The 26,037-nt window shown below is 42.5% G+C and overlaps 1 protein-coding gene across 1 annotated transcript in view; it reads right to left on the reverse strand.

The window, feature by feature from the left end:
* The window catches only part of PROS1 (protein S), a 377,349-nt gene that overhangs the window by 210,314 nt on the left and 140,998 nt on the right, over window positions 1-26,037 (reverse strand). Inside the window, exons 5-6 of the mRNA XM_069204917.1 lie at window positions 25,125-25,247; window positions 21,000-21,131 (exon numbers count right to left, since the gene is read on the reverse strand). Coding sequence (XP_069061018.1) covers window positions 21,000-21,131; window positions 25,125-25,247 — 255 coding nt within the window. The remainder of the gene's footprint in view (window positions 1-20,999; window positions 21,132-25,124; window positions 25,248-26,037) is intronic.

Raw genomic sequence — 26,037 nt, forward strand, 5'->3', positions numbered from 1 at the left:
ATTATTGGGGCTTTACATAATCTATACTTTGCTGTTGATGCATACTTTCCACTGGATTTTGTCTAGACAATTATACAGCTCTTTAGGCTGGCACTGGATGTGCCACGAGATCTGTGGGTGAATGGGTTTGCGTGACGCAGTCTATAAGAGGCACCGTTGGCAAATATTTCCGTGTGGTTGATCGGTCTGGGCAGTAAGGATGAAGCAGTCAGCCAGCTCTTCAAAGGGTGATGCGGACGTGTTGTGTTTTTCATCGGAGGTTCCTGGTGAAAGGCCCCCCTTCCATTTGTTCCATGGTGCTGGAGGGAGTTTTTTGTTTCAGGGGAGGTTTGAATGACTTCACAAGAGTGTGATGATAGTCTTATCATTGTATGAAGTCTCAGACTTCAAACCTGCTGGCACTTTTACTGTCACTTTTATGGCATAATACTGGCAATTTTATGTCATGTAAATTTGCAGTTATTTCTCGTTTTAGTTGTGTTGTTGTTCTGAAAATGTTGTCCTCTTTATATCATTGCGATGAGTTGTTTTAGGAAAATAAAACAGCTATTAATGTGCAAGTTGGTACCTGTTGATCCTTGTGTTTTTCTGTTGTGATACTGCTTACTTGCTTTCGCTTGCATTTTAAAGTAATGGCGAATTTTGCATATGAATTGTTCACTTAGCTTACATTGATACATTTGTAAATATTTGTTCTGGGTGGGTGCCGGGATTCAGCAGGAATTGTTTAACAGAAACCATAAATCAGTCAGTGGCTTAAAGCTGAATGTGTGATCCTCGGCAATATTTGGTGAAGGGCCCCCCATAATGCCCTTTGGCTGAGCTCCTACACACCAAATGGGCCGGGCCCAAATGAGCGTCTCATAGGAGTGGCCTTATAGTAGCCTTTATTACACTCCTTCATATGAGGTGAGTATAGGAGCTTTGCCACTCACATGAAGTACCTGCCACCTGATATGGTGTTACATGGGGCACAGACCGATATGGTGATGTAGCTTCACGTGGACAGTGACAGCAGATACACACTGACAGGACATGCTGCACCACTCAATACTATGTCGAAATAAATACACAAAAATAATATAAATGTTACTCTCTCGTAAGCTTTACTCTGTCTCCCCATCACCCTATGTCTCCATCAGTCTAGCTTCCATCCTCACTCTGAATCATTCCAAACCCATTGTACTAAGCTGATCTCCAAATAACCCTGCCTAGCCTCTTCCCTTCTCTACTGCATCTAGCTCATCCCAAACCCCAGGTTACTACTATGAGCTCCCAAACAACCCTACTAAATTTTCCCTCATTTATCTCACCTTTGACTCCTCCAAAACCCCTTCTGCTACGATGATCTCCCAAAACCCCTTCTCACAGACTCTTCCCTCCTCCATCTCTCCTTTACTCATCCCAAACCTCATCCTATTACTATAAACTCCCAATTAACTCTTCTGGATTCTTCCTTCCTCTTTCCCTCCATTACTCTAGTCAATCCAACTAACAGTCTCACATATCCCCTGCTCAAACTAACTCATACTTGTACTAATACTAATACTCATATTTCCCTGTACTAATCAACCACTAAATCCTCTTGAGTTCCGGAGTAGTGTGCTACTCGCCGAAAAGTGCTTCAACGCCTCGTCAGGTGTGGTAAGTGCCACACAAATACAATTACAATTCATTAAGCAGTTAGAAGAGTTTAGAAGATCTTTCCTGGAATTACCTCAAAGATTTTGACCTGTCTCGTTGAAAATGAGAGATTGTAAACTGATGGGAGGCATCAGACTTTGTCACTCAACAAGAACATCCTAACTGACTGTTTCCTGTTGCCTAGAATTCAGGAAGTGCTGGCTCAGCTGGTTGGTACCAAAATCTTTTCGTGCTTGGATTTGAGAGTGGCATGCCATCAGGTGGAGCTGGTGGAGTCACGTTCTTTGACAGCATTTAATACACCTTTTGGGGCTTTCATGTTTTTAAGGATGCCTTTTGGCCTGGCCTCTGAGGCCTCTGTGCTTCAAAACAATGATGTTTAGGCTTTTTGGAGACTGCAAGATTATCCTACCATATCAGGACGACATTCTGAGCTTTTCAAAAGATACCAAGGAACATATGAGTGTATTAAGTGATGTGGTGTGAGAAGGAAAATGTCACTTACCCACTAAGCACCTGTTTGTGGCATGTAGTGCTGTAGGTTCACAAGCTCCGCATACTTCTGCCATCTAGTGTTTGGTACGGAGGGGTAAAAGTTATTTTTCTTTGAAAAGTCTTTAGAGTCAAGAGATATAATGATTCCTCCTCTTGCTTGTAATGCGCATGAATTCCAATGGTAGATTGTTTTTGTCGCAGGCAGGTGAGAATGGGGTTAGTGTAAAAGTAGGAGAGATAAGATAACAATGCATATGAACGTATAGAAAAGACTGTAATGGACACATGTTTCCGGGCAAGTGGGTTGGCACATATGAATCTACAGCACTACATGCCACAAACAGATGCTTACTGGGTAAGTAACATTCCCGTTTGATTGCATGTGTGGCCGTAGAAACACATGCTTTGCATAGGCTGTCAAGCAGAGCCTCTCCAAAGAAGTGGCTATCCTTTGGGTGTTGCAGTGGTCTGGAATAGTGCATGAAGCACTACCTGACCTACATTAGTTTGCTGTTGTGCTAAAATACCCATACAATAATGTTGAGTGAAGGTGTGTGGTGTAGACCATGTAGCTGCCTTACATATGTCAGCTATGGGAATGTTACCTAAAAAGGCCATAGTTGCACCATGTTTTGGAGTGTGCTCTAGGAGGAATAGGTAGTGGTCTTTTGGCTTTAGCATAACAAGTTTGGATACCTTTGGCAAACCATCTTGCTATACTGGATTTGGTAATAGTATTGCCTTTGTGTGGATAGAAAAGGCAACAAAAAGTTGTTTAGTTTTCTTAAACGTTTTAGTTCCACCAATGTAGAACATAAGTGCTCTCCTTACATCTAAAGAGTGGATGGCTCTTTCAGCAACAGAATCAGAGTGCAGAAAAAAGACTGGCTTTTCAACAGTTTGATCCAGATGAAGTTGAGATACCACTTTTCATAAATATTTGGATTGGTGCTAAGAGCTACTTTATCCTTGTGTATTTGGAAAAAAGGTTCTTGCAAGGTTAAAGCCTGGAGCTTACTTACACGTCTAAGGGAAGTGATTCCAACTAAAAATGCCACTTTCCAACACAGAAACTGTAAAGGACAAGAATGTCGAGGTTCAAATGGTGGGCCCATGAGTCTAGTGAGTAAAATGTTAAGGTTCCAAGAAGGTACTTGGGGTATCTTGGGGAAAATCACTCTTAAGTCCTTCCATAAAAGCTTTAATAACTGGGATTTGGAAAAGGGAAGAGTGCTGTATGTTTTGAAGGTACGCAGCTATAGCTGCCAGGTATAACCTTATGGAAGTGTATGGTAAGTTTGCTTTCTGCAAATGAAGAAGATATAAAAGAATACCCTGCAATGATACTTTGAAGGGGTCCCATTGTTTGGATATACAGCAGCAGACAACGCATTTCCATTTTGCTGCATAACATGCTCTAGTAGTAGGAGTACTTGCCTCCTTAAGAATATCCATTCATCCTTGAGTTATTTTAAGGTATCCAAACTCTATGACTTTAGGAGACACATTGCAAGGTTAATTCCTTAGAATTTGGGTGATTGATTTAATCATGGTTCTGTGTGAGAAGGTCCAGGTTCAGTGGAAGCTTCTTGTGAGGAATGACTGATAGCTCTAGCAGAGTAGTGAATCATAGCTGTCTGCCCCATGTGGAGGCCACTAGTATCAATGTGAGGGATGTTTGCCTGAGCTTCTAAACCAGAAACGGAAGGAGGGAGGAGAGGTGGAGAAGCGTAGGCAAATATCCCTGACTTGTTCATCCACAGAGCATTGCCCTTGGGCCGAGGGTGTGGAAAGCTGGAGGCAAAGTATGGGCATTTTGTGTTTTCTTTTGTTGCAAATAGATCTATGTCTGGAAACTCCTGCTTTTGGAAGTAGGGAAGCAGGAGTCAAGGGTGGAGGTCCCATTCATGGACTTGTTGCCGCATCCTGTCGAGGATGTCGGCAAAGTTGTTGTGTGTCTCTGGGAGGTGTTCCGCTGGCAGGTAAATGTTGTGGCGAATAGCCCTGTGCGTATGAGGCCTACCTTGTTGATGAGGTGAACTACAAACACTTTTAGTGCTAGGTGATCAGCTAGAAGCTCTTGGTAATTAATGTGCATAGTACGATGTATAGGCTCCCAGAGACCCTGGACTGTGAGATCCTGAAGGTGAGGGCACCATCCTGCTTGAGAGGCGTCCGTTGTCAGAATGATCTGTGAAGAGGGTCTAGGAAAGTCTGCCCCTTCAAGAAATGTTTTTCGATCCACCACTGCAGAGAGCGATGGATGCGGCTGTCTACGAACACTAGATCTTCTAGACGATCCTGTGCCTGAGACCACTGGCGCGCTAGACATTCCTGCAACAGAGGCATGTGAAGATGGGAATGTGGCACGATGGCAATGTAAGAGGCCATCATGCCCAAAAGCCTCATGACACATTTTACTGTGACCTGGTGATTAAGGCGGAAATGGGAGACTTGTGCCTGCAAGTTTTGTATCCTTGCTGCATTTGGGGTAGGCTAGTCCTAGTTGTGTGTTCAGAATGGCCCCTAGATGGGGCTGGATCCGAAGAGGATTCAGGTGCAACTCTTGGAAATTGATGGTGATACCTAATTGATGAAGCAAGTTGATGGTGACTTGAGTGTGGTGCAGACATTGTATGAGGGTACTGGCTTTGATGGGACAGTGGTCCAGATATGGGAAGATGTGGATATTTTGCCTGTGCAAGTGATCTGCGACAACTGCCAGCCATTTTGTGAAGGCTCTTGGGACAGTTGTGACCCCAAAGGGCTGTATTTTGAATTGGTAATGTTGTCCTGCTATCGCAAATATGAGGTTTTTGCGATGTGCTGGGTGTATAGGAATGTGAAAGTAGGCCTCCTTTAGATCTACTGCTGAGAGAAAGTCACTTTATTGAAGCAGTGGGATAATGTCCTGAAGCGTGATCATGTGAAAATGTTCTGACAGGCTGAGGTGATTTTAAGGCCTGAGATCTAGAATAGGCGTTAAGGGGCCATCATTTTTGGGGGATGAAAAAATATAGGGAGTACACTCCTGTTCCTTGATAGTGCGGGGGAACAAGTTATATCTCTCCTTTGCTTAGTAGGGCTTGCACTTCCTGCTTGAGTAGAATGATTTAGTCTGCTGAAAGCTTGTGAGTGTGAGAGAGAATATTTGGAGGTGTAGAAATAAGCTCCAGACCTTAACCATGTTGGATAGTATCCAACACCCATTGATCTGTTGTGATATTTTGCCAGTGGTGGACAAAGATCTGAAGACATCCTCTGACAGGTGTTTGGTAGGAGAGGGAAGGTGAAGGGAGTCATTGCTTGGAAGCAGTAGAAGAGCCTCTTGGGAAGGGTGTTTTTCACCAGTCTCCGTTATTATTTCCCATGTAGGAACCTTTGTAAAATCCTCTGAGGAAGGATGAGTGAGGTTGGCCTTTCTGATAAGATGAAGAAGTGTCTGTGGTTGATAATTTGGAGGCTGTTTTATATAATGGCCAACAAAAAGCCCCATGTGAAGCAGGGGTTTGGAGAGCTCCCATGGCCTTGGCCACCTCATTATCTTTTTTAGTACTCTTGAGTGCTTCATCGACCTGCGAACTGAAAAGGTGCTCCTTATCAAAAGGTACATTGAGGATGGTATGTTCTATCACTACTATTGATGCCTCGAGTGGCTGTATCCGCAGAGTCCAAGGCACAGCGAATGGAGTTGTTAGGACAAGAAATTGTTAGCGAAGGCCAGCTTATTTCTCTTTTCCTGTGCTCTTCTGGCAAATATTGGAGGAGATCCTCCATTTCTTCCCAGTGGGCAGAGTCATATCTAGAAAGCAGACCTTGTGTATTCGTGATGTGCCAATGGTAGACTGCTTGAGCAGCAATATGCCTGCCAGAGGCGTTGATCACCTTGCTCTGCTTGCGAGTTGACTCTCTTTCTTGCATGGGAGACAACCAAGGAATCTGCAGGGATCTGACCTTTAATAAAAACTGGGTCTGGGAAGGCTTTATACTTCCTTTCTACACGTCGAGTGATTACAGGTGCCCAGGCAGAATCTTTAAAAATATCCTCTGGATGCGTCATCATACCCTTAAGCATGGGAAGGTATTGTGGGGCTCTATGGGATGAAGTGAGGGTTTCAAACAAAATATCCTCCTCAATTGTCTCTTTGTCTAGGGGCACCTGATAGTAAGTGGCTGCTCTCCCAATGAGTTCCTGTAAGAAAGTATCATCTGGTGGGGATGGTCTAGCTGGGTAGGCACCAGTACTGCTGTAGGGGTCGACATCATACTGGAACCCTGGGGTTATGTCTGGGGAAAATGCACAATATCATCCCCTGTGTCACTAATGTAATGGAAAGAGTGAGGAGAACCCTGCGGTGTGATATCAAGAGGGTCACCCTGACAATGAGGAGGTGCGGGGCGAGGTGATGGTGTAGTTGGTGGTGGAGAAGAAGGCAGAGGTGCGTGTATCAGCAGACTTTATATCTACTCTTATGTGCTTGGCAGGAGGTGTGGGAATATCAATGGCTCTTCAAAAGTAAGCTGTCTCTTAGAAGGTGTAGAAACGACAGCCTCAACCAAGACACGTCCCATCTGAGGTTGAATATGAATCTGCAATTGTTCTGTATCGAGCTGCTGCTTCATTTTGTGGATAATAGACTGAATAGAATAGTTGGCTGTGAAGGTGTGGTGACTGTCTTTTCAGCTCTGAGGCACTCTTGAGTTTCGATTGTGAAACTGTCGCTACCGAGGCGGGCTGCGATTTCTTCGATGCTGAAGGATGCAGCGCCGAGGGGGAAGCAGAAGCTTTTGGTGCTGTGGCTGCTGGTGTTTGGCTCGGCACCAAAGTGCTACGCTTAGGCTTGCTTTTTGGAGCTGAGCCCTGTGGCAGGGCTTCCGAATCAGTTTTTTGGTGCCTACTATAGCCTGACAGCAGTGGAGGCCCGATAGCCTTTGCTTCAGCGGTAAAGGACTTTTTAGACTGAGCATGGGAGCTGGTACTGACAGTTGGTTGAGGCGGAGGAAGGTTTTGCATCTCAAGAACTGTCGACCTCAGAGTCCAGGTCCAAATCCTTGATGGAGAAAGCCTCTTCCTCTGCGGCCGAGGCCTTTTGAAGCGCCTGCTCTGATGTGAACATGGTGTCTTGGAGACTGAAAATATCTGGGGTGTCCTCGATCTCTTGTCTCTGAATTTCACGAGGAAGGGCTCTTTGTTATCGCAAAATGTTCTTAGATCGAAAAGACTGGCCCGCCTCGCAGTCCCATGCTTTATGGTCGGGAGACAAACAGAGGCTGCAGACCTGGTACTGGTTGCTCCGCAGGATCTTTGCATGGAAATGACAACAGAAACTGAAGGAAATCTGTTCCTTCAGAAGTTAGAACCGAGAAAATTGTGGCTCGGAGGGCCTCCCTCTGGGCACTTCCATCTCATGGGTAATTTCTTCGATCCCCGAATGCAAAGGATAGGAAATTTGCATTTGAAAGACAATACCAACAGTATGAGAGGTATCCCAAACAGAAGAGTCCGAAACATTGTCTCGATCCGGAGCTCAGCGAAAACACGACTTGACCTGACTGTGGAAGAAAACAATCTAACAATGGAGTCTATGCCTGTGTGTATTCCTAGTGAGAGGAGTCACTGCACCTCGTGACTCAAAAGACTTTTAGAAGAAAAACAACATGCAACCTTCCAAACCATACACTAGATGGCAGAAGCATGCAGAGCAAGTGTATATACAGCCACACATGCTATCAAACACATGGTTTTGCATTAAGGAGAGAACAATTTAAATTCTTACTCGAAAGCTTAGACTATTTGGGGCACCACATTCAGGGTAGAATCTGAACCAAAGGCAGATATGGTGGATGCCATTAATAATAGTCCTATACCTGAAAACAAGGATCAATTGTGAACCTTCCTGCAACTTTGCGAGTATTACTCAGTTCATTGATAATTTTGAATTTCAGACAGAGGCCCTTAGGAGAGTGCTCTAGAAGGGTGAGCAGTTTGTATGGGAGAATGCGAGGTGCCTCTCTACAACTGACCACAAGTACAGTAAGAATGAGAGGGAGTCAGTCTGTGTCTGGACAACCAAGCATTTTGAGACCTTTTTATTGGGAGGAGATTTGTTATAATAACTGACCACAAGCCTCTTGTCTACCTAATGTCTGAGAATGCTCACAACAGGGTCAGTCGAAGGTTAGTGAGACTGTTGTCAAGAATGTACAAAGTTGACTTTGTGATCAAAAACATTCCGGGTGAGAAGAATTCCCGTTCAAATTTTCCACCAGTTGTCCTCTTGACAGGACTCAAAGTAATCAGGCTGAAGAGGAAGTGGAGTGTGTTGTTGGACTGGTTGATGCGTTGGTGGTTTTGGAGACTGCTGTTGGCAGGCAAGATTGGAAGGAGTGTTCAGAACGTGATGAGTTTCAGAAAATTAAACAGCTTATTGTTAAGGGTTGGTATGAGGAGAGAAAAGTGAGTAATGGGCTTCAGTCTTTTCAAGATGTCAAGAATGAGTTGACCGTTGAGGATGATGCCATTCTGAGGGAAAATGTATTGGTTCCCCCACCAGAGCTTAGACCTGGACTGATTTCCCTTGCCCATCAGACAGATCTTGGGAAGACTGGCACAAAAAAGAGGCTGCGTCTGTACTACTTGTGGCCAGGAATGGACACTGAAGAAGAGATGCATGTTGGCAGGTGTATGAACTGTCAAAAAGCAGACAAAGCTGTGCGCGTGCAGAACACTCCCCTTCACCCAGTGAGTGTTCCTGATGGCCTCTGTTAAAAGTTAGGAATGGTTTTTGTTGAGCAACATGGCGTCGGCGTAATTGCGTTCCCGCAGACCCGCCCACCAGGGGAGCTGAAGGTACAGCGGCCGCAGCGGAGCGGGCGAACAAGCGGCTGAATTCGGCTGAATTTGGCCCGTTTTTCTTCCCCGTAAGGAGGAGGTGAGGAGCCTTCTCTATCAAGCTCGGGTTTGCATAGACCTAGCGGCGCTCGGGTGAGGATGCCGAGCGCCGCATAAACACTGAAAAAGCACGCAACCCCTCAGGCGGTATGGGGTTGGAGGTCCTCCTGGAGACCCATAGTAGCAGCAGTAAGGAGCAAACCTTCAGGACCAAATTCTGCTCTCACCCAGAGGAGAAGAGGGGTGAGCAGTACTGAAGGATTGGGAAATCACCAGGAGAAAGCAGGAGAAAGCAGACAGGAGGAGAGCCTGGTGTACCTCATCTTTGCAGGTAACCAGGCTGAGGCTTTTTGGTAAAAAAAAAAAACGACTGAAAACAGGGGAGGAAGAATCTCTACTAAAACTACTGTGAATTCTAGAAAATTGATATCGTCCCTACCACCTAACGTTACCTTGATATCTCCCCATCTTTTCGCTCTGTAGCATGAAAAGATAAAGGAGGGGGGGGGGGAGTAGCAAACAGAGGGGGAGAGGTATAAAAGGAGAACTAAAAATTTGGGACCTCTGATGTCGGCGTTAGGCTCACAAGATAACCCAAGTCTGCATTTATATACCCCCTTATGGCTCTGGAAAAACCTGACAAAACAAATAATTGCGGATGCAGCCTTAGTGTCGACTGGGGTAATAGGACTGTTTAGGCTGCTCTCACATGTACTGAAACTTAAGATGCCTCCCAAACCCACTCGGAATCCTGGAGAAAAGACTGAAGGAGTGAAAGTGACGCGGGTTGGTAGAGGCAAAGGAGAGCTAACGGGAGCAAACAAACGCCTGACGGCAATTGCAGCTAAACCAGCTGTGGAAAACATATTGAGTTTGGGGAGAGGTTCTAAGACAAGTGATAGTACTACTACTCCCCCGACGGAAATCAAGGTAAAGGGCAAAAGTCAATCTACTATAATGACTTTTCTTGCAGGGGGAGCACAGGATATTCGGTCCGCACATATAACCCCCCCCTCTGAAAGTAATATGGTAGGGAAAGAATCTCTTCCGAGCATCAGCAGTATGAAGGGGGTGCACTATGAACAATGATCCCCCTGTGAACTTTAGACAAGGCATTGAGAGTGTGCCAGAGTTGGAAGACAATCATAGGGAGACAAGAGAGAAGGAGCTCGGTCCTCCTACCGAAAACAAGCAGCTTCAAGTACAACAATATGACCGGTCTGAGCGATTGGAACATCAGGATGGGGAAGGAGGTGTATGCATATTAAGACCTGCAACAGAAGGAGAGAACTCACACAAGGTTCTGGCAAGTACTAAAAAGTTGGGCAAAATAGCAGGAAAAGACCCCCAATTTGTGGAATGGGGGAAGGACAATAGTGATAAATTTTACTCTTTGACAGAAGAGTCCGATCTCAGCAGTGGCGATCACAGTCTTGATGGGTCTGAGGATAGTGAAACATCGGAGACTGAAGATAAATCTTCAAGTAATGAACCTACAGTGCGACAGTTGAGCAGACACCGGAAATCTGTTAAAATACGACCTTGATCCCCGGGGTCTCCAGAAAACCCGACATCCACGGGTAGTAGGACTTTAAAATGGGATTATTCCGGCATTGGATTAGTGGATTCTTCGTCTATAACTAACCAGGGCTCAGCTAACGGCAATAAGGAAACAGACACAGGTCCCTCCACTTATAGTTCGTCTGCAATGGGGGCTGAGGCAGGGATGCTGCAGTCAATTTATAGCTCAATTAAAGAGTTGCAAACAGAGACTAGGATTGAAAGTCTACGTGCAAGGATTGCTACAAAGAGATTACAGGGAACAGTTCGCAAAGTTGCAAAATCATGCACAGAAATCGAGACTAAGCTGTCTTCAATGGAAGAAAGGATTGTGGCGGTCGAGGAGGATGTTGTTAATCTTAAAGAACAGAACACTATGAGAGACGAACAACTGACGGATGTAATGTGGAAATTGGAAGATTTTGAGAATAGACAAAGAAGGAATAATCTTCGAATTCTGGGCATACCAGAAGGGCTAGAAGGAAGCAATATACGGACGTATATGATCAATCTCTTGCGTGGTGCTTTCCCGGAATTAGGGAACTGGAACTGGGAGAATGAATTGCAGCGTGTTCACAGGTTTCCATAAAATCGGCGGGAGGGGGGCCAACGGGCAGACTCTAAATATCCCAGAGCAGTTCTAGTTTATTTTGGGAATTACTTATTGCGACAGGAGATATTGGATAAAACCCGTCCAAATACCCCTCGCACTGTGGATGGGGTTACCTTTTTCACTTACCCTGATTTCTGTCACGCCACTGTCGAGCGGAGATGGCGGCTCCGACAACTTATTAAACCAGTTTTAGATAAAGGTGGGGAGGCGTATCTGCTGGCCCCTGCTCGCCTTAAAATAATATTGAATGGGAAAACAGAAGTATTGACTTCGGAAATTAAAGCAAAAGAATACGTGATGGGGGTCAAATAGCGAAATGGAGTTACTTGGAAAGTAAAGGTGCTCCGGCAACTGGTGGGTGGGCCCGCACGTACACGACGCCAATACTCAGGCCATGAGTGGTCTGATTGCTCTACAGGATGGGGGGCCAGTCTTGGGGAGGAAGGAAACAGGGGAGGGGGATGGAAGAGACTGGTCTGGGGAGGAGAGGGGATGGGGGAGGGGGAGAGGATGGGGGGCGGGGAAAGGGGGAGGGAATGGGGATGAGGAGAAGGAGGAGAGGGAAGGGGGAAGGGATAGAAAACGAGGGAGTAAAATGGAAAAGAATGGAACTAGGAATGCAACAAGGAAAGCAACAGAAACAGGGGCGGAGAAAAATAGAAGGAGGGGAACAAACAGAGAGGAAAATTCAAGAGAAAGTGCAGTTAGATACAAAAATTTGGGAGAGCAGAAAGAGAAAAGAAAGGAAACCAAAAATAGCAAATGGCTAGACTTCGAATCGCTTCAATTAATATATGTGGGTTAAATGACCCTCGTAAAAGAAGTAGCGTGTCGGAGGAACTAAAAACTTTTAAGGCAGACATTTATTGTTTACAGGAGACACATGTGGAATATAAAAATTCCGGAATTCTGGGTCTACTCGGTATGAAAGTAATTGCTTGATCAGAACAAGAGGCTAGAACTAAAGGGGTGGCAATATTAGATCGGACTAACAAATTAAATTTTACTAGGCAGAAGGCGGACAGGGGAGGGAGATGGGTAATTGTAGAATGCAGGTATGGGTATGGCAGCTTTATATTATGCTCTGTATATGGGGTAGTTACGGATGATCCAATAGTTTTAGATACTCTCGCTATAGAATTAACAGGATGGGCTCCCCCGTATATTTTATGTGGTGACTTCAACTTTAATGGTTCTTGGGAGGGATTACAGGATGTTTTAGCGCCTACAACCAAGAAGTACCAGGGGCGTAAACCTCGAGTATATAATGCAATGGTCGCTATTCAGAAAGAACTAGGATTAGTGGATGCATGGGTGAGATTATGCAAGCCAGATCCTGGATATACTTATTACTCGGCCCCTCATGCGAAATTAGCACGACTTGATTACTTTTTGATTTCTCCTGTATTATTGAACCAGGGTAGGATGGAGTCATACCCACGGGTTGTATCAGATCATAATCCCTTAGTATTAGAATTGGAATTGGATGGGTTAGAATCAAAGGTTAGGAGATGGACATTTGAAAGAGGGCTTCTTAAGGACCTGGAATATTGTAAGTATATGAGCAAGTGGATAGCAGAATTCTTGGGGTTCAACCAAGGGTCAGCTCCAGCTGAGATAGTTTGGGATACTTTAAAAGCCGGAATACGAGGTGAAACATTGAGTTTCAGCATTAAAAAGCAGAAAAATACCCAAAGCAGAATAAAAGATTTTCAAACGAAACTAAGGGTGCTAGAAAGACAGTTGGTTATTGCGATAGAAACTGGGGGTGATATAAAGAGGGCCCAGGAGGAAGTCGTTATAGCAAAAGCAGCAATTAACAAGACTATGACCCAAAGAATAGCGGAGAAATATCTAGCGCAACGCTCACAAGGGTATGAGTACGGAGAAAAATCTGGGCGTTTATTAGCAATACGGGCAAGTCAGAAAATAGCATCCGGGATAATTAGAGAGATTAAAGATTGGCAAGGACAAATGGTTTTAGAAGTGGATGGAATTAGGAAGGTCTTTCACAGATACTATACGGAATTATACGATGACACATCTATATATTCAGAGGAAGAAATGTTGGAATTTTTAAGCCCCATTTAATGTGATAAACTACCGGAGAGTGATATTTTATATCTAGGGGAACAGATAGATATCTCGGAAATTGATAAAGCATTGGGTGATTTAGCCACTGGAAAAGCCACAGGCCCTGATTCAATTCCTTTAGAGTTTTATAAAACGTTTAAAGCTGTATTGCTTCCGGTAATGATAGAGCTGTTTATTCAGGTACAGAATGGAGGGGCAATCCCTCCATCGTGGGATATGGCCAATATAGTAATGTTTTTGAAGAAAGGGAAACCCCCATCAAACCCGGCATCATACCGGCCAATTACACTAATCAATAGCGACGCTAAAATATATTCAAAGATATTAGCCGCTCGATTATCCCTGGTGATTAGGAAGCTAGTTTTCCCCAGACAGCACAGGTTTGTGCCAGGAAGGGATACCACTGATCATATCCGAAGAGTTATTGCACTCTTTGATGCTACGTAAGTTGCTGAGGAGTCGATGGCAGTCGCATTATTAGATGCAGAAAAGGCATTCGATCGGGTGAACTGGAAGTACCTATGGTATGTAATGGAGCATTATAGGTTGGGGAAGAAATTTATTGTAGCAATAAGGGCCCTATATAGATCACCGGTAGTGAAAATACAACTAATGGGGGGGACAATCGGAGAGTGTTCAGGTTAAGAGAGGTACTAGACAGGGATGTCCATGTTCTCCGCTCCTGTTTGCTGTATATATAGATCCCTTGCTCAGACAGCTCGAAGAAAATAACAAGATTCCACCGATTCATAGGCAGGGATGGGATACAAAAGTTTTAGCTTATGCAGATGATATAGCTATATTAACTCCCACCCCTGACCCGGCATTGAGAGAGGTTGAAGAGGTATCAATGAAATTCGGAAGATTTTCTGGATATCTCCTAAACAGAGCTAAAACGCAGATATTGATTAATCAAATACAAGCACTCAGGACACCCGAAGGGTTGATCATGCAGTATATCTGGGTATAGATATTACGCCAAAAGTAGGAGAAATTGTTAATTTAAATTTGTATCCCATACTTGCGAAAGCAAGACAAGATATGTGCAGATGGAATAATCTATATCTAACTATTATGGGGAGGTGTAATATGGTCAAAATGATTTTCCTCTCTAAGTTGCTGTATTTGTTTCGGGCTGTACCGCTGAGCTTTACTAATCCTAGATTCAAAGAGCTAGATAGAGTGATTATGAGATTTATCTGGGCATATGGCAAGTGTAGAAGAGCAAGTAAATTTATGTCTCTCCCTCGAGAAAGAGGGGGCTGGTCTCTATCGAATATAAATTTATACCAAATGGCAGCAGCCTTTCAGTATATGCGCCCTTTATGGGGTTCTAAGAAAGAAGGGATTTCGGAAGAGGATTGTCCTAACATATATGAGCTGCAGCTAGGAGCAGCAGCTAATGGGTGTTTGGTAACATTTCATGAGCCCAGGTACTACAAGAAAACTCGATATAAGGTATTGGAGGCGGCTTATAAGTGCTGGCGGTCATGGCATAAAAAGAAAGGATTCGGCAGATATAATTGTTATACCATGATTGAAAAGAACTCATCACTCCCTGAAATATTTAAGGATAAATGTATGGCAAGCTGGGCCTCTTTAGGCATAGTGAGGCTCGGGAACTTTTTTGATAATTTTGGGGTCAAGGCATTTGGGGCCATATGTACGAACACATTTTCCCATTGACACAGAATGGGAAAAACCCTTTGCTACATCTGGCCCTTGGTGATTTACAGAAGTGCTATGGTTTAGAGCGTAGGGATTTTTTTTAAATACTTACAGATACGAGATTTTCTTGTAAGAAAAACAGTGGGTGTGCAGGGATTTAGAAGTGATCAATTGTTGGATGATATTCTGGCTAACCCTAATATATCAATTAGGTCAATCTACCGATTACTAATGGCAGAACAGGCCGATGACCTAGAGAAGAATAGGGAAAGGTGGAGTAAGAAACTTGAAGATGGAGTAAGATCTTTTTAAGGTCACTAGAGTTGGGACACACTATCCTACTTTCCTCCTCCCTCCAAGCGCAACATTATAAGACCATGTTTGACCTGTATCATACTCCAGCTCATCTCGTCAAATGGGGCAGCCTATCGGGAACAAGCTGTCCAAGATGTGGGATGTACGGAACAGATATTGTACACATGATGGCAACATGCGGGGAATTAAAGGCTCTGAGGGAGGGTATTCAATCTGTATTGAAAGAAGTTTTAGGATATGATCTAGTTTTTACCCCCGAGACAATGGTCTTAGGGGTTATTGGAGAAACGGACAATCCACATAGAGCATTTATTTTTGTGGCCATGGCAGTATATCGACTGTGTATATCATCCGCTTGGCTTAATGCACGACCTCCGTCTTGGCAGCAATGGCTGGCCAGATTGCTCTCTGTATATTATTTGGAGATAGCATTGTATGAACGTAAAGGGAAACATGCTAGGAGGAAAGGGAAGGTAATATGGGGGTCATTTCAGGATTGGATTTTGGCTCATAATGATTAAATGTTCAAATCAAAATGTTATGCCACTATTTATGTAATGGACACTTTTCTCCCAAATGTCTATCCCCTGTTGGTTTGAATTTCTCGTTTTTTTTTTCTTCTTTTTTGTTTTTTTCTTTTACATATGTATTTGTTGAATGATTCCTTTCCAAGATAAAAATAAAAAAAAGGAATAGTTTTTGTTGGCCCCATGTATAATCTCGATACTGAATTGAGGTATGTGTTTGTGTTAGTAGATCATTACTCAAAATGGGTTGTGTGCAATTTTTTGAGAGAGTCGATTATGTCTGCAGTAATGGGAACAAAGTTCCCAAGGTTCTGGTTACAGACAATGGAGTCCAGGTCAAATCACAGGCAATGCAAACATTTGTGAAATTGTATTAAGTTAAACACCTATTGGTGGCCCTGTATAGTCCACATGGTAACATTATCGTTGAGTGGGTGAACAGAATGTTGAAGGAGACTATTCAGTTGGCCATCACCGAAGGTGAGGATTATTTGAATCTGTGCAAGAGAGGTTATGGAGATATCACAATACTACACACTCCCTCACTGGAGTTTCTCCTGTTTTGTTGCTGAAGGGCAGGTATGGATCTTGTAAGCTGAGTCCTAGTTGGGTGGTGGAACGCACTAAGAGTAAGGACGGGTTACCTGACTTGGGACAGGTGCGTAGGAAGGTGGAGTGCTCAGATGAATAGCAAACTTACATATGGCAGGGATAAAAAGGTGAGAAAGATTCACTTTCAGGTGGACAATGTGGTCAAGGTGAAAAGACCAATGGGTGCCAAAAAGAGCAATTCTAAATTATTTTGTAACACTCGCATTATCAAGGTCCCAAAACATGCTGTCTTGGTGGAAAATGGAAAGTGGTGGAGCAAGAGAAGTGTGGACCTAGTCGACAACAATGGACATGTAGAAGTGGATGATGGTACGGTGGGCTCTCAAACACAGGGATGGTGGACAGTTGTGCAGAATGTTCCCAGGCATTAGATACATGCACAGGAGAATGAGGCCACTTTGGCAGCTTTGGGTGCAGGTGTCATGACTAGGGAAGCTATGGTCAGACTGCACAAGGGCCATCCTTTGGAAAAGTTGAGTCCCCTCAAGGGAAGACAGAAGACAAGTGTGATCACAGGACTATTTGAAGGCTGTTGGTGGGGATTGTAGTTGTGTTGTTCTGTCTCTGAGAAGAATAAACTTACTCTTTAATCAAACACATCTTTGCGTCGGTCTGTGCCACTCAGAAGAACCCAACAATAAGTGTACTGTATAACTGAAAGTGACTTGGTGAGTTCAGACACTCGGTCATTCATCATACTTGCACTCAGTGTCGCATCCTTGCACTCATGCAGCCATCCATTTACTCATTCTTGCATTAGCAAGCTCGCCCATGCATATTAGCAAATGGAAACACACTCACACCAACTCACCAATAAAGAAGCACTTTTAGATAGGTGCCATCAGAGCTGGTTGAGCTTGTTTTCAAATCATAGTAATATAAAAACATTGCATGAAAATAGTAAATATTCCTGAAAAGCGTTCAATCATTCTAGTTCAAAAGTGGAGAATAAGAGAATATAACTTGCACATGGAATCTGGTCTTGTAAATCTTTGCTTATAAACAACCACCCAGTCTGCAATCTAATTGTATTAGAGTGCAGAGTGGGCAGTTGTTTATAAGCAAAGATTTACAGGACTTCCATTATACTTTTATTTGAGGCCAGATTCCATTCTGAACTTTTATCAGCACATCATCCTTCTTCTTTATGTCCATAGTAAATGTTGTCTTGTAGAATCATTTAGGATTGCACTTCCTTGCTACTTTGCTCTTAGAAGAAAACTTCAAGATTTCTTGTACTTTATATGGTCACAGTGATTTCTAGTTCAGAGAATGATTATTAGTGATGCCCATCTACTTTTGGTCATGATGAAGGTTGACGGATAATTGAAGGCTGACCGCCGAAACATGTGTCAATGTTTTTATTGTCCATAGTTTCCTGGCTTTCCAGGAGGAATGTTTGGATATACTTTCTCCTGTTTTTGTGAAGACCTTTGTTCTGCTGCTAGGACCTTGTTTTAATGAATGGACTATTTAGGTGATCTTGCTTGTGAGGCCATTTTAGGTGAATTGATAAATTTGAGGACTGTAATGATGTTTTATTACTAATTGAAGATGATTTCTTTTTTTTGCTACATCTTCTGAGTTGACTAAACTATAATTTCTGTATTCATCTGTTGATTTTTCCAATGGTTATGTACCTATGAACAAATGAAATAACTTGAGGTTTTGTTGTTTTTTTCTTGTTGACTATTTCGGTATAAAGTTGTTGTTTTTTGATTTCACAAGACATATGCCGCTCACAATTATTGGATTGTCCAATCTGCACTATTTCTTTAGAAACAAAATATAAGAAGTTTATCATTAAGTAAATATGCCTAGCAACTAATGTGTTTTCTGGCATGAACAACTATACTTAACTTTGCATCTACTTTGCTCTGTGATGTACTTTACTCTAGTCTTACCTTCTAAGTTAAGAGTTACATAAAACAGGGAAGTCCACATCAATAGCCAATGCAGCGCCTGCTTATTAGTGTTCATGTGAGTGGACAGTTTTATGCTTTACAGTCTCTCGGTAGACACTAGTGGAAGTGAGGTTGGAAGCTGTCAGACCTGGGGACCGCACAGATCTCAGATTTTGTGGTCTTGATGCAAAGAGGAGGGCCACAGCAGCTTCTGGTTGCAGGTACATGTGCCTGTCTCAGTAGTAATTACTTGTAGAAAACAGAAGAAAGCCGTGCAGGCACATGGACCTCTCACAGTTTCAGCCGCTTGAAGAAGTTATGACAAAACTCTGATGTTAGACTGCGAGAAGCAAAATAGTACAGTCACAAATTATCAAACTGCTCTCCAACAGCAGTATATTACCTTCAGCTTCAGATACATATCATTACCACCAGCAACTGCCAACGATTACAGGTAGCGTATTCAACCTGACACTTTATCAATAGCCTTAACATTCAACTCATGCACTGTGATGAAAGCACTGTCTCCTTCAGCTATCATGGAGCTACTTGCATTAGATGCTCTACTTACTGCTAGACGTTTGCCAATCCACATCTGTCCATTTCAACCTCTTTTGGTTACCTGCACTTCAAATAAGTCTGCCCAAAAAGACATTGTTGTTTAGAATGAGTTGGTTATCTATCTTAAAATGGGAGATTCTGGACACCATTGCCTGGGAGTGATGTTCTCAAACTGGAAAACATAACACAAGCTGCGATAAAAAACTCTTTGTGAATGGTTGGTGGATGTGGAATTGCTTATAGTCCGCATAGCTATGTGGAAATTATTGGGCAAACAGCTTTTTTGCTTTTTTTGGTAATTTATTCCATTAAGGAAGTTAAACGGCTGCTTATAACTTGCAACACATATTCAAATTTTTTACATTATCGCAGAGGTGGATTAAGTGTTAAAGATTATGAAATTGTAGGGTGAACAGCATTACTGGTATGCAGTTGTCATCCTCATCTTCTTAGAGCCAAAAGCACACTTTTTGCTAGCTTGCAGATTACCTTCGAACTCCTGTGAGTAACCTCAGCTCTATGAATGTTAGTGCTTTTTCACACATGACCTTTGAAATGTACTACCACAAATATAGCTAAGTAATACTAACCAATGTTTTAGATAAGTTCAAGGAGGAAACATTTACAAATATGAGCACACAATGTATGGCAGTTTGTGAAGTATTTCTGTATCACATCCTTGTTACCAATCCTTTTCGCTCCTTGGGAAGAGAAGGCTTTGCAGGAGGCCTCTCAAGGGCAAAATTCCACAGTGATCCATAACTGTTTTGACTAACTTCTGACTAGGTTACACCAAATTAACAACCCAATTGATTGCGTTGATCACCCATTGTTTTCTGTTGCATTCTCCAGTGATCAATGCAGAACGCTCCTCACTCTTATACAAACAATTAAGGTGGCTAGGCAATAAAGTGATGCCTTCATTTTAACACTAAGCCCCTCATTACGGACTTCGGCGGTCCTTTTCTAGAAACGCCAGAGCCGCTGCAGGCAAAAGACTGCCAGTCCTGGAGGTCTTTTGCCCGCCATATCAGGACTGTTCCGCTGGGCCAGCGGGCAAAAACAGAATTTTCTCCCACTGGCTCAGCGGAACACTCACCACAACAGCGGCAATGTTGTGGTGCGTCGGGTGCGACAGCACCCGTCGCGCATTTCCCTGATGGTAATCCAGGCAGTGAAATGCGCGATGGGGCGGTGCATGGGGGCCCTGGCACTGCCCATGCCAAGTGCATGGGTAGTGGTGGGGCCCCCAGAGGTTCCCCGACACCCCCATTCCGCCAGACTTTCCATGGCGGTGTTTACTGCCATGTAAAGGATGGCGGATGGGGACTCATAACCCCATGGCAGCGTTGCCCTGGCGGATTACAACTGCCAGGCTGCAGGCTGGCTGCAGCCTGGCAGTGTGACCGTGTCGGCTCCGCCACGATCATAATGGGGCGGTCAGACCACCCTATCTGTGGCGGTCTGACCACCATTGCGAGTGCGGCGGTCTTGAGACCACTACGCTCGTAATGAGGGGCTACATTTTTGCCTGTTCCACCAATTGCTAAACCATCAATGGAAAGTTGACCCAAGCAGGAGGAAGCCACAGTGCTTACTCACTACTAAAATACAATTATTTTACCCTAACTATAGCAGGTGTAAAAATAAAAAATAAAATATTATTTTTTTATTTATGTGTATTAAATGAGTAATACTGGTGCACTTGTGAGAGTAGAGGTGATCCAATAGCAGAGGGGCTAAGCTTAGAATAAAGGAGACCTGTGGGATAAACCTATTTTTTAGCATTTGACCGTAAGAGTAAGAGATTCTAGCCAAATCGATATATTTATGGGCCACACATTGTTAACATGTGTAACATAAGGTACACAGGTGTAATGAAATTATGTAATGAAAACAACTGTGCTGTTTCGGGCCTGGTATTGTCCTGATTACATTGTTTTATAGCCCTTCTGTATAATCCACTCTCTAATAGACTCCATTCACACAACACTGTTCCACACACAGCACCTCATGATCAAGACAATCTTGCTCCAATGAAAAAATGCATGTGTACATTGTTGTCCCAAAGACAAATTGACAAACTAAATCATGTACTTTAATCTTAATCATACCTTTGCAACTCTGTTTATTGGGAAGCATGTAGTAACCATCCTCACAAAGGCAGCGGAAGCTCCCCAGAAAATTACGGCAGATTTGACTGCAGCCGCCATTTTCGTTTTGCGGGTCCCAGCATTCATTTATATCTAGAAACAAGGTTTGAGAAAACAAAAATATAAGCATATTGTTGTCAACAGCAGTACTGTTGGTATGTTATGACATTGTATGTTATTTGATTTGTCTAATCACCTTCCCAAAAATTATTATTTTTCAGTTTGCAAAGTATTCATCTGCCTTAAAAAAGAAAAAGTCAACTTCACCCAAATCAACACCTGCAAACTGAGTTCCTTTAGTAAGCTGATACTTTTCATATGTGGATGCCATTTATTTTGAGGTGGTATTTTGAAATGGAAGCATAACCCAAAGCATGTCTTTCTATTTGTACATTTTTCTACTTACATTTTTGTCACATGCCTGTTGCTGCAGTTTCCTTGCTGTTTTCTTTGTGTTTCTATTGCTGATGTTTGTATGGCTGAAGCAGTTTTTCATCTGTATTCAATAGGTGTGGAGTTAACCAAGACCTTTTGAGTTGACTAAAATTATACTAATAATATAGTTACTTACAGGGGCTTTCAGTCAATCTTATACATCCATTCTTTTTTTACTGTCTCATTCACGTTTGCTTTTGTCCACTATACCATACAGCATGTGGCAATGGGTCAGCCCACTCCAACAATCGGTCAATTTAATTAGGAGTGACAGCATTCTGCTCTTTTACAAGGAATATTTCCACACATGATAGTTCCCTTGAAAGAATTACAGTTGCAGTGTGTGCTTTCTGAGACCAAAAATAGTTTTGCTTTTGACAATAATGTATTTTTAATACTGTAAAGGGTCGAGTAACTCTCCTAAAAATAACGTTTTACAGAAACCATGAAAAAACAAAAAAGAATTGATAAAGCTCTGGTGCCTTTTGGCTAGGTTTGCATTGTAGAAATACCATATACATTCACACAAAGGCAAAGGTCTGGAGCCAACACCAGACAGATTGGCTTTGCTATTGTTTATTTATATGTTCTAGTTATTTTGACTCAGTGGGCGAAGTGCATTAAAAAAAGTATGGGACTGTGATCCTGAATCCAATGGGGGCGAGGGCAGGGGCAGTGAACTTGGGTTCGGGACCAAAGGCGTGGCTAAATAGAACAAAATGTTTTGAAACTATTTTGTTGGTCTTTCACTTCAAGTAACATCATATAAAATTGCCCACACCTTAAATGAAGAATAAATTAAAGTTAAAACTAGTCTGTGAGAGATGCACTTTTTTATGTTGAGAAACCTCTTTTGGTAAATGTGATCACTGCAGATATCTGTGCGTGTTCCCGGAGAGACATAGAATTGAATTCCGGGTTGTGCAGTAGGGAATAGTGACTTATTTTTTGCATTGTGGGGTCCCAGCCTGCGCCAGAAAGCACTGTGAATATATACGGCATTACACATAGTATAGGATAGGCTACCACAAAGTGCATAAAAAGATTTGGGTTTAAGATTTTTAAAAGTGTTTCCAAAATATCGATCTGAGTAATATGCAGACTGTATCTAGTGCAACAATGTTTTCTAACTGTCCCTTAAAGCACTCACCCTACAGGCTCACCAGGTCACCTTACAACACCAGTCAAAAATACTCTTACAGTGACTTCACCGATAAAAGCCAATATCAATTACCAAGCAGCCTTTACATTTGCAGAGTAGCCATTTACATTTTTGTCAGGCAGCAGACACTCTGTAAAAAAGACTTGTTTCTTGTTCAGCTGTCTGCCCCTTCCTCATCTTCACAGCATAGGAGACTCTTTCCCCTTCCACTTTAGCCAAGCCATCTCAAATGTTAGAATTTACCATTCAGGGATAGTTGTCTTTTAACAAAGTAGGTGAACAGTTTTTTGTCAGATTAAAAAAGTATGGGCACATATTGCCCCTCAGAGCCCGCCCACTTCGAAACAACTGACACAATATATGGTAGTTCTGCAGTATGGAACTAACAGCGAGACATACTGAGATCTAGCAAATTAACCTGGACATGAAACTGGTGCTGAATCCAATGGGTGGATAAAAAGGAGTTGCTGAAATCTAGTCCTCACACGAGTGATCCTAATTGCTAATGCTTTTGACGTCACGCCTGACTGTCAACAGCGAACATGATCTCAAGGAATATGCTTCTACTTATTTTTTTGTTGCATTTTTTAAAAATATTTTCACCTTTACTCACTACTAGCCATTTTGTGTTCTTGGGTGCACACATGTTTTTTAAATCTTTTTTACTTTTATTTGTGTTATACATGTTATGCTCTGAATCTGGTTGTTTCACCCAGTTTGATTTCCAACATGATAATTTCCAGGATTATCTAGAGATATTTTCTGGCACGTAAAAATACATTCATGTACTCAACAGTGAGAGTTAATACACATTTGACTTTCACAGCTGCATAATTGCCAACTTTTAAAAATAACGATTTCTGCTCCAACAGATCAAAGGTAGCTACAAATGCTGCACATTGAATGGTGTGCAGCTTCTGACACACTGGAAATGTAATCTCTATCTTTCATGCATTATTTGCTCTAAAGGGGCATTAAGAAGGTGAACAGTATACACAGATGTTGTTAACATCCCCAATGTGTTCCTGAAGGATAGGGTAAAGTGTTTAGCCAACATTGAGAAGGAAATATCTAACATAATGCATTTCAAACAGAGTTAAAATAATTAGTCATTCCTTCTTTCACTGCTATTGCTTATTTATGATTACATGTCAATGTAACATTACAAAAGAGGCCCATCTAAAAGAACTACCACAGGATGGATAGGAAAACGGATTTTCCTGTTAGAAAAACACTCACCCACCAGGGCTACCCCTTGGTGGCATGCTTCATCATTGGTTTCTTCCCGTTCCGCAACGGAGCGGGGCTTGCTATGACCTACGAGATACGTGGGACCACTGATGTAGTATTGTCAATGTGAATCACAGGAGCGATAGGAGTGGTGGGGTCTTGGGCGAGTTAAAAATACCTGTCTCCTAGTAATTCCAATGATTTATTAGATCTCTTGGAGGCGGTATGATTAAAAAGGGGCTGCAGAAGTGGGGAATGTAATGTACCTGACTTCCTAGTCTACATATTCCGGAGCCTTACCCCTAGGCTCCTCTTATGGACCAAGTGGACTTCCTGATGCCACTCCTTGTTTGACTACCGCTAATGAAAGCATAAAGGAGCTCTGATATGAGAATCCAAATACTACAGAGTAGGTTGCGCATGCACCACATGTGTAAATTCACATCAACTATTTTATTCTGGAAGACAGAGAAGAGGGCCTGTTCTTCCATATAAAGCAACTATCAGCTTTTGAGAAGTAACATTTTTAAATGCACATATATAGTTTTTGTAATCAAATCCTCATAATTTTCTAAAGCAATACAATCGATTTTTTAATCAGTAACTGTGTGTATTAAAGTGATTGAATAATATCAAGACAGTAATGCCTTGGTAGTGTGCCACACCTTCTTTCTTTTTAATAAAGTATAAAACTAGTGGCAAAAATATCGGAAATATAGCTAATTCCTATTATTATAGAAGGCATATAAACGTCCTTCAAAGCAGTGGTATTCACAGAGCATTGAAGTAAAAAAAAAAACCTGCCTTCTAATGAACGATCATAACTATCACCTGTATCTTGATCGTACAGACTGTAGTGTGGCTTTAATAGCACATGTCGCACAATTTACCTTTTCTTTGACATGTAATTTAGGAAATCCTGCCACATAACTTATTCTGCTTTGTCATATACTACCACTGGCCCATCACTAACTGAAAATGCAAAAATATCCTGGAGGAAATTTCAATTGACTGTTTGAAAGGGGTAACTATCTAATGAAACAAGATCCAGTAAATGGGTTTGGGCACACAAATGAAAGTGTTAAACAGCAAAATGAATGGAATTGCAGTGACTAAGTGCAGACCGACTGAAAACCGTAAGCAGTTCTAAGTGGGATTTTTGTATAACTGTTGTATGATCAAACCCCATGCTACCAGATTGAATTGGTAATTTTGAAGAATCAACGTTATCAATTTAAATATTTGCGGATTTTATATACCTTCTTCGCATGTGTCTCCTTGCCATCCAGGTTTACAGACGCATGTGTATGCGGCTTTCCCGTCTATACATTCTTTATAGCCATCTTTATAGCAGGGAAGAGGATTGCACTGGTCCGAAATCTCTGTGTGAAACAAAGATAAAATAAATCATTACAGTTAGGCATATGAAACAGAACAGCCATGCCCACGGATGCCAAACTACTTGACCACCAGATACCCTAGACAGGAGCGTACTAATGGTTCGCAGGTGCAGTGGAAAACGGGACCAAGAGCTGGGGTGGTCCCCTTCACCCCGACTGTGGGTGTTTTTTCACTAAGCAACAGGGTATAGGTGGCACACTTTTCATTGTTTGCTTTAGGGCCCAAAGCACCCCTGCTGTGCCACTGACCATAGTTAGTTTCCCATTATCATGTCACTTAAGATTTGGAAAAGGATGATATTTTAAGGTCAAACGGATGACAACCTTGAAGTTATCTTAACAAAATTAATGACATAGGCCACTTTTTTGCATGATGAAGACGATGATGGCTGGAGATGGGAAATTTTGAAAGAAAGGACAGTAAGATTGGAGGAAGAAATTGTGAAGATGTAGAACGCTAGAAATGGGGGATGTAAAATGACGATATGGACGATGAATGTACAGTCAGAACAAAGACTCACTTTAAATTACATATTCTAAAAAACGGCATCAACTTGATCAAAACGTCAATGTGCATTAGGAAAACAACCGTATTTTAAATATGATTTTTAAGTGAAATGACACTTTTCGCTTTATGACTGACTAACTAGAAGGAGGCATTTCCACATGTGGGTCCGGGGCATGCTTGGACTCAACCTGCAGCTCGCAAATAAAGGTATTTATGGGCGGGGGTTGATGCCCTCAATGAACACTATTCCATGACATGAATTAA

This window comes from Pleurodeles waltl, chromosome 8 (genome assembly GCF_031143425.1).
Source record: "Pleurodeles waltl isolate 20211129_DDA chromosome 8, aPleWal1.hap1.20221129, whole genome shotgun sequence".
Taxonomy (NCBI): domain Eukaryota; kingdom Metazoa; phylum Chordata; class Amphibia; order Caudata; family Salamandridae; genus Pleurodeles; species Pleurodeles waltl.